The sequence below is a fragment of the Atractosteus spatula genome, chromosome 19, assembly GCF_055471065.1.
Source record: "Atractosteus spatula isolate fAtrSpa1 chromosome 19, fAtrSpa1.hap1, whole genome shotgun sequence".
NCBI lineage: Eukaryota > Metazoa > Chordata > Actinopteri > Semionotiformes > Lepisosteidae > Atractosteus > Atractosteus spatula.
Window position 1 is genome coordinate 9612110 of NC_142724.1, and position 9733 is coordinate 9621842.

Here is a 9733-nt window from a genome sequence, read left to right on the forward strand (position 1 = left end):
ACCAAAGGCATTTGTTAAACCAGCGGGCATGAAAGGTCAGGTTAGACGACCACAACTTAATTACAAAATGTCAATTATAGTATGAAACAGTGTCCTGAAGGATGTTCTGTCTCCGTTTTGGCTCAGGATGACAGTTTCTACTTCACCAACTGTGTATGTTACACACATACCACATTTAAGCAAACAGAGCTCAGATATCCAAGCTCAGGGAGTGTTGAACCTGCATTGCTGCTAGAAAATGGTGTTTGTGCTCCAGTAAATGGCACCTTGGCTAGGGTGAAGCTCTGTCTTGAACCCTGTGCCTGCTGGCATGCCCCAACCCTCCAGCTATAAAGCAGTTGCTGAAAATGGATGGATGGACCTTTACAGTTGATGAGGTCAGAATACATAAAACACACAAGAACAGCTAACTTCATTTTCTGTCATAATGGGAAATTTGAGGTGCATCCAGACATAGCAGTGGGGGATGCCCAAGCATCCAAGTTTTGTAGACCAGTTTAACCAATGGCAAAAGACATGCTTATTCTTGGGTCTTTAAGGTAACAAAAGGCACAGTTAAGGAACAAAAAGCTTAACTGGAATGAAAATCACCAAGTCTCCAAGGCCAAGCCTTTGTATTCTATAACTATAATCGGACTCAAGGGCAGGAAATAAACTAAAGTCCTGTGAGTCATGAAGGAAAAAGACTTGTAAAATTAAGAGGTTACAAGTCATCCTTTTCAGAACGCGGTCATTGGGAGTCCAAGGCACAGTGGTTGCCAAAGACAGATTTTAGCACAGCCAGACTCAGCGGGACTTTGGAGATCCAGGAAAAGAGATCTTACGGCACTTCTGGAACCATGGCAACAGAGCTAAACTGTAACAATACCAGGCAGCCTCACAGAGACAATTAACAAGATCACACCTGCCTGAGCATGTTGCTGGGAAAGCCTGAAATAGGATATACAGTAGTCCAGCTCTTTGTAACACAGTAGGTATCATCTCCCACCTTAAGTGAGTTAGTATGGAGCCTCAAAACTGTCTTATAAAAGCACAAGTGGATTGACTTAGGAGACTCCCAAGTCTGGGCACTGGGATTTTAGAATATTTTCGGATACTAAACCTTTGTTGGCTAACACAGCTGCTCATTCTAAGATGCTAAACACCTTAGTGACTCATCTGTGAATACAATCATGATGTGGAAGGGGGACAGAGAGATTTTGCCAGTGCAAAAATACTTCCCCTACAGGCCTGCTGGAAGCCAGCTCAAACCACACAGCTTGAGCTGGAGAGCTGGGGATTATTCAATTACTATTTTTTATCCCAAATCATTTTTATAGTCACACAAAAAGCAAAAACCCAACATGTTGATGGATCCTAAAGGATGGGTGTCAAAGCGTGGGGCACAGCCACCTGTATGTTTCCCCACCCCCCCCACAGAACCAAAACCACCTGTGACCATCGTGTGACTTCATTTGAGCAAGGACTTCTAGAATCAAACATCCTTTCAATGCTACTTGCATTACAGATGACCTTTATTTGGTTTTCACAATAACCTCCAGGGTACTCTCACACAGTAACGAAAATGTGCCGCTGTCAAAAAGCCTTTAAGAATCTCAGCACCAGTCGCAGCCCAGGCTGCAGTTTCCATCAAATTTGGGAACAAAATGCTGCAAGAGGAAAGCATTTGCAGGGCTCACGACAGGTGCATATAAAACAGCAAAGTAGTCCAAAGTGTTAGGTTCAACATGGGGGTTAACCAAGAAACTCGGTATACAGCATCAAGTTTCTCTTCAGGCTCATATGAACTGTAGTTGTCAATAAATGTTTTTATGTACATCCAGGAGAGTTTATTTCTGGGGTTCTGGGTTCTCAAAATTAGAGATGCTTGTTGAAAAACATCCCAATGCATAAGGTATGTAATTACTAAGAAAGAAAGGTTGTGATTGATTCAAGGAGATTAAGCAAATAGAAACTCTTTACATAGAACTATGGAATTGACAGTGGTATTGCATTTCCTCTCCAGCTGTTTGACTCATTTTTTTTTGTCTACAGTCCCTGTAATGCACAGGCAGAACAAGGACCTCAATGCACCTCCAATATATCCACCTGATAGAGCCATCCGTCTTATCACAAGCACCCCCAGGGTCTCCAGGAGACATTAGCAGCGACTGAGGAAGAGGCATATCTCTCCCTAACCTCATTACAAACTTCCAGGTACCACCCCCTCCTAGGAGTCACGTTAGCCAGGAAAAGACCCTATTCTCTTTCACAGACTCCTACACACATTGGATGGAAAATCCCTCCCTTTCCTGCTTAGAAACCAACAGCTACAAGTCAAAATACTGATAACTGAGGAGATTTGGATAAACAAAATCTGCATTTTCTGTCTTGCCATTACTTGCCATTTAACACTAGCCCTGTTAATTCAAAGTGCTTAGCTCACTTTTTTCATTTTATGCTTATATTAATGCTAACCTGCTCAACACCAGTCACTCAGCTTTTAAAACACAGCTGTAACTGGATACGAAGGGGCCACAAGGACCCTTCAGTAAGAAGAGAGGAAATCAGCTCATACTCAGGGCACACAGCTCAGGTTTGAAATGAGCCCTCAAAATACTGTTACAATTGGTTTGTCAAATATTAGCACTATTAAGCTAAACCGCTTACTGTAGTTTAAACAGTAAGACTTTTAAACTGGCATACAGGGTAGCTTGATTTCTCTCCCACAAGATTTTAATAAAATCAACAACACTGCTCTTTGAAAATCTTAGCAAAGGAAAGCACCCAATATCCACAGCATTCACAGAGAAGAAGTACTGGATGTCTGTAAGACCCAAGACTGGAAGACCAGGGTGAGTCTCACACTTATGCCGGGGCAGGAGGGTGGTGTGTTAAAATTGCTTAATTTACTTCCATTTCAGGTGGTCCCATGTCCATAAGACCTTGTAGTCAACTATAAAAGCCTAGAAAATGGCCATTTGATAAAAATGAAATATTGTCCCTTTGCTTTTAAATCACCATTGTCCTCCCAAAACAAATCCAACACTGAGCAAAACAGAGTATTAAAAGTAGATGAGGTGAGAGAACCAGATGTCCCACATTGTAATAGCTCATTGTGGGGAAAAAAAGTGCTGAAAAGCTCAAAATACAGAGTTTTCACATTGACCATAAACCTATTTGCTTATTAGATTTGTTAGAGCTGCATGAAACAATTATTAAATTTGGTTGACCAGAAAGTTCTATAAATTAATTCAAAAGACTCCGTAGGTTGATTTCAGATGTGTATTGGGTAGGGTATTCCATTCACGCAATCAAAAAGGAAAACTTTGAACCGACAATCATTTCAAATTTAATGAGGACAAAATCTGGAAAAGACTGCAGAACTCCCTCCCCTTGCCAAGTGAGTCTGTTTCTTTAATTTCTTCCCTTCAGGTTCTGTTTCACAAAACAAAACCCAAAGCAGCTGTTTAATGTTATTCACCTCAGTCAGGGTTTCAGAACACCAAATTATCTAACAATTGCTTTGTGCAGCTCTGCTTGTAATGTTCATCGTATCTGTGCCAACTGGCCAAGTGATAGGTCCCACCACACTTACAAATTGTATGCCAGTTACATGGGTGGCTGGAGGACACCCCCAGGCTTTGAGTTCATAGTCTCTGAAGGGTACAAAGCAGCCCCTGCAGACATCCCTGCTGCCTCAGAGACTGGACTTGGGCCCACTGTTGACTGGGATGGCTCGCAGCTCAGTCCGCATACACAGGTACTCCCCAATCACTGCCATCAAAGCCATACATGCTATGTTCACCAGCCACCAGGAGAGGGCAGCAGGGAGGTGGGAGTTGTAAATCCAGCAGCCAATCAGGTGGAAGAAGTGGACGGTGACAGTGAAGTCCAGACACTGCTTCCCGCGGCGGATGAAGAACCACAGGCCCAGCGCACTGCCAGATCACACAGAACAGAACACACGTCAAGGCCTGAGCAAAACTGACAGAACATTTCTAAAATATTCAGCACTTCGTGTTGTTTCCCCATAAAATCCCGCAGCCAGAAAATCGGAAATGGATCATTATTCAAATCAGAGTACACTTCTATCCCGTGAGACCACAGAAAAAGTGACAATGAGCTGCAGATTCCCTTACCATGTGAGCGAGTTCAGGATAAATGCCATCATCGAGAGTCGTCCTTGAGGTGTAGAAAACCCAAGAACCTGTGAAAACAGCAGAACTGCACCATCATGACAGCCCTGCACAGGCAGTACATCACTCACGATTTTCAGTGGCTTCTACTCAGATTTCAGTCATCTTATATTGGTAGGTTAGTTCTTTTAAAGGGGCATTGTTTGTATTATTACCCTCTTACTGTTGGAATATTATACAAGATCATCTCTTTCCTAAATTCCTGAACCACTGTTATTCAACTGGACATTATATTACTGACTAGATGGATGACTTTCAGTGATTTTTCAGTCTAGTACAAAACGTGCTACACAAAAGTCTAAAATGAGAACAAATTACTCTTACATGTAATCTAAGCTAAAAAAAATCTGAAAAAGGAGCAAGTTTTTCCAAGGCAGTTAAAAATGAATGAAGGTAGTCTTCCATGTGCCAGTTGCCCTACCCACTCCAATAGAGCTCTGCCACCAAGTACTGAGTTTAGAAGCTGAAATTAATGGGGTCTGACATTTTTACTTAATCCAGAAACTGGGGAAAGTTATGAGATAGTTGCCACGTTATTAGTTATGCAGTCAAGGGACCACTGTCTTAATTAAAAACAGCTTTCTTTTGATCAGATCCCCACAGAGGAAAACCTCCCCGTGTGCAAGAACAACTCTCTTTTCCTGCCACACAAATCAGATTCGACATTTCTTTTTACTGGGTTCTAATACATTCCAAAGCTCTGTAGTTGTTTCCCTGATTTTGAACGCTAATCTCCCAAGTGTCCGTTATGCCACCCCCCCAGCAGAACACCGATCTGTGTGAGAGCTGAGGAACTGCTTCATGCAGCCCCGAGTGCAGGCCTGTCGGCACACCTCGTAGCTGAAGATCTGATCCAGGGAGCGGCGGTTCTGCACCAGGCCATCCACGCCGGCCAGCCACAAGCCCAGGAAGCTGTAGTAGATGCACTGCATCAGTACGATCTGAGACACGATGAGGACAGGGTCCCAGATGTAGCTGCGGAAGTGACTTGCCATGGCCGCGCTGAGACGAAGGGGGGATCAGAGCCCCCCCGGGACGAAGATAGGGGACCCCCTTCCCTCCGACTGTCCAACACCCCAGCACTTGGGTAAGGCCCCTGCAGTTCACACACAAGCAGGCTGTCAGCAAGGGCTAATCAGCATTCTTTCAGGGAAAAGCTGAATTTCTGGGGAATACAGATGAATAGAGAAACACTGTACAGAGGTTAGAGGCACAATAATCAGATCAAAACTCTCTTTATAGTTCAGAGAATAAAGAGCTTGCTCACTGCCATACTGGACAATTCATCAGTGACAAATTCAGTCAAGTTCAGGATTTGGCAGGACAGTTAAATACATCTGGACGCTCCACTCAAAGCGCTTTACAGTTAATGGGGATTCCCCTCCACCACCACCAATGTCTAAAAGACTCCGTTAATTATGAAATAAGACCGGACGCTTTTTCCCCCCACATCACAGCTATTTCACGGTTTGCCTCAGCAAACTCTCCAACACAGTTTGCTGATGACACTGATGACTAATCCGGAGCCCGATTAGCCTAACGTGTCCTGCAATTTGCTGATACAGACGCATATGACTGCGCATTTATTATAGCCAGTTATGACATTGCATATCCCAACAAGATTATCTGCAATAGGACAGAGATGCAGGGTACATAAATCCCAACTATAGTATTATAGGGTATTATAGAGTATAGGATAATTATAGTAAATAATGACAACATAACACATACACAAAGTATAAAACTGAAACGATTTGCTGGAGTCTAGTGAGGACACTACCTGCTAAACGTCTGCAGATGGTTTAAAAATGAAAACCGAAAACTCGTAACTATAATACTAAACTAACACATCACAAATCACTCGAGTGGGTACGTGGAATAATCACTCTGACTTGTTGGACACTACGCACCGTTGATGCCCCCGGATTCTATAAACTTGACTCCCCGAAACAATACATTTGTAACAGACTTCTAATCATTCCCCTAAGGTCCCCGAAAGTTGCAACTAAAACGTCTGTTAACAGACCAGCCGGTTCAAGCATTTCGGAAAGAGACAGAAAACGGTACAATCCCTAGGCCTTGCTTGCTTACCTACAGGAAACGTCCGTTTAAACGCAGCGTTTTGTAATCTTCTGAATAAATCCAGAATTACCAGTCCCGGAACCGAATTCCCGTTTCAAACATATTATTCCTTATGAATTTATCAACACAGACAAATTTTAAGTAACGTTCATCCAAAACAGTCGAAACCTGCAATAAGTTACTGCAATCGGGACAAGGTGACGTCACAATACGTCATTCACCTTAGATGTGATTGGACCCAGACAGAGAATGTGTGCGATGTGATTGGCTACCCAATGAATTCGTTTCAGTAAGAAACCGGAAATTACGTGTTATTGTTTACATGTCGGGGACTTTTAGCGGAAAAAAAAACTCTCCTGCACAACCTGAAACAGCTGGATAACATGTAGAGCCTAGTATGAACTGAAACTGTTAACATTTCATTAACTCTGATGATTACAGTTACAACTGATAAACTTTACAGCGAATGGAAATAATGTCTGACATCGGAGATCGTTGAATGTGATGAAAATTGCGAAGGAGAAATTATTTTAAATGACTTACAGTAATAACAATACAATTTGATGAACGTTACACATCGGATGTAGGATACAGACACGTCATTATTAAAGGCGCTTACATAAACATAACAATAAAAAGTCTGTATTATCCTTGCAAAATAGTGCAGGAGGGTATCTGATTCAGGGATTGGGAGTACAATCCTAAAAATCGTTTATTTTCCTTAAATTGTTCAGTTTGTTATTGTGTATGTACGTGGAAGGCAGGGCAATCACTACTTAGAAACCACAGCAATTAACAAGAGCACGTTCCACTGTGAGAAATACAGTGTTACTCCTTTTGCCTTATGCAGCTTGGAGTTTTATGCAGTTGTACAGTATAAAAGGCAGGAAGGCTGTATATTTGTGATTCCCAAAAAAACAATAGAAATAATAATGTATTTTCTTATTTCAAATTTAAGATCGAGGACATTAAAAGTGCTCAGTTTTTGAATCATGAGTCACAGGGAAAGCTGTTCCTGCTTTTTATGTAGTTTGAATGAAAGAGCCACAGTGTTGGCACCACAGTTTAACTGCTTTATAAAGCTTTCAGGGCTGAACTAAAAAAAGAGATGAATTTATGTAAAGCCCTTAGATTACAAAACAATAATCCCCCATGTATTTTATTACACTCCAGAAAAGTTGTATTAAGAAAAAACAAAATGTATAAGTCAAACTGACCTTTATGTGACGGATTATCTCATACATCTAAAAAAATCATACATCACACATCATAAAAAATATGTTTAAGTGATATTCATATGGAGTACAGTTTGTTCTGGTGAATAAATTCAAAAATTTTATTTAGCTTAGTGTGGGACTAAAAAGTGCTGATGATGGTACAGTGCATAGTGGAGACTGATTCATTGTAGATTTGGGGTTTTACATGAGGAAATAATGAGAACATTTTCCAGCACTTTAAAAAGTGAATATAATGGCAAACGTTGCACTGTGGTGAAATGCAGCAGCTTTAATGATAAATCTTTGTAAATTGTCAGAAAGCCTGAGCAAGTGTACTTTTTCATATTCCTCTTGGATCAGGCTCAGACAGACTCAGTGTCACTGTCTGTATTACCGCTCTGGTGCAGAGATGAGTTTATAGACCCAGGGCTCTTGTTTCATGGCGAACTCTCGTGGAAAACTCTGACATCACGGTCCTCCGCTATGGAGTGTGGGCTAAACTCTCTGAGCCCACACACACTTACTAAGTGTTCAAAATCTGAGAAAGCCTGAGTCACACAGCGTCACTGGCAACTCTGTTCAGTCTGAAGTTCTGTGAAAGGAAGAGGTCACTTTCATTATTCAGGGAAGGTGATCACGAAGACATTTCTCTGTTCAGTTGGGTTCCTGGCCTGAGTGGGATCATACATTTATAGCTTAGTCACCATAGGATTTATGCTGAACATGCCATTCTGTAGCTCTCCTCAATAAAATGACTGTTCCCAAAGGAACCGCCTTATTTAGCATGGAATAACGACAATGACCATCAGGGATATTAAGAGACAACTGGGTTTATTAAAAAAAAACACATCAGTCTTTTATGGGTATTCTTGTGTCAATGTGTTGTACTTTAAGCGGCAAGATGCGAAATGTGGAGCTTGGATTTGTCCCCATATACAACAATTCTTGAAAGTATACTTCTAGAGCCCTAGCTCCTTGCCCTGGCCCTCGCAGATTGACTGCTCAGTCTGTTGGTTTTCAGTCCAGCTTGAGCATCTCCGTGAATTTGCCTCCCCCCTACACACAGCACAAATGATGAAACCCACCGTATTCGTTAGTGCTCCGATTGTGCCGGTTTGAGCCGTTCACAACAGCTTCCCAGCGTCTGAGATATAGCGACTTATTTTCCGGGTAGTCACGTGACACTAGTAACCGTCTGAGAAGTCCAGGCGCTGAAGTACTGAAAGCGAGGATAACAATGCCTGCAATTTATTTCTCCATTTCTCTCGTTGTTTCGGTGGTTTGGAGAATTTGCATTTAATAACCGCATTTCCTGTACTGTACTGTAACCACAAGTTCACACTGTACAACTTTGAAAAAAGCGCCATATCTCGGGAAGGAAAGCAGCTAAAAACGCTACTTTCAACGGCACAAACCGGCGCAAGCGAAGGGGGGGTGAGAGTCATCGTCTGTGCTGCTTGTAACTGTGCTCCTAAATCTGTGGCACTAACCCATGACTTTAATCGACCTACTTATGTTTCTGCACTCGGTTTTCTTCAAGAATACGTTTTTCAACGAATTCAACTCTCCACACTTATATTGATTAATGGCAGACTGACTACATGGCAAAATACCGATGGATTCCTGGGACCTCGCCTGCTGCCCCCATCCTAGTAGGATACTGTCCAGGACGACAACGCACCTTAGTGTACCTATGTAACAACGTATCTAACCGTTAACTGCGAAAGCTTTAATGAGTTAAATAAAATGTTCCTTCTGTGTAATTTCCCTTCTATATAATTTCGGCGCTACAGCTACAAAAACCTTCCTGAATTGAAGCGTTATAGTTGTACGTTACGTTTCTTTTAACGCCGAGTACTGACTAGCAGATGTATATCCTCTTCAAATAGAGGAATCACATCATTAGTCAATCAATAATTTCAATCATTAATGTCATATAATGTGTAGTTAAGTAATAAAAAAATTTAACCCGAACGTACTGTACAACAGAGAGTATGAAACAAGGGATAGACTGTGCTGAACAGACAGCGCACAGTAAAAATTGCTAGAACATGCCAGAAAAGCAGTCGTGACATCCGCATCAGCTTTAGAGCGGGTCCAAGCGCGTGCACCTCCGGCTGTGGGAGGACCGCCTGCCAACGCGCGCGCCCCCGACAAGCACTACGGAATGAATGGGTAGAAAAGACTCTCGAGCGCCAGAAAGCGCAGGAAGGTTCTAGCAGTTGCCAGAGAAACCACGAAGCGTCGTCATTGGTT

General features: G+C 42.2%; 1 protein-coding gene across 4 annotated transcripts; it reads right to left on the reverse strand.

Annotated features, from left to right (window-relative positions):
* Nucleotides 1-1496: 1496 nt before the first annotated feature.
* On the reverse strand, nucleotides 1497-6490 carry sys1 (SYS1 golgi trafficking protein). 4 transcript variants are annotated; one of them, XM_088937412.1, is made up of 4 exons: nucleotides 6274-6490; nucleotides 5012-5274; nucleotides 4122-4189; nucleotides 1497-3920 (listed from the first exon to the last, which is right to left on the reverse strand). In XM_088937412.1, the coding sequence occupies exons 2-4, from the start codon at nucleotides 5171-5173 to the stop codon at nucleotides 3680-3682; spliced, it is 471 nt and encodes a 156-aa protein (XP_088793538.1). In that variant the 5' UTR covers nucleotides 5174-5274; nucleotides 6274-6490; the 3' UTR covers nucleotides 1497-3679. The 4 variants fall into 4 exon arrangements, with proteins under 4 accessions (XP_088793538.1, XP_088793535.1, XP_088793537.1 ...); XM_088937409.1 differs by having other exon boundaries at nucleotides 6270-6490; XM_088937411.1 differs by having other exon boundaries at nucleotides 5012-5371; nucleotides 6270-6472.
* Nucleotides 6491-9733: the final 3243 nt, after the last annotated feature.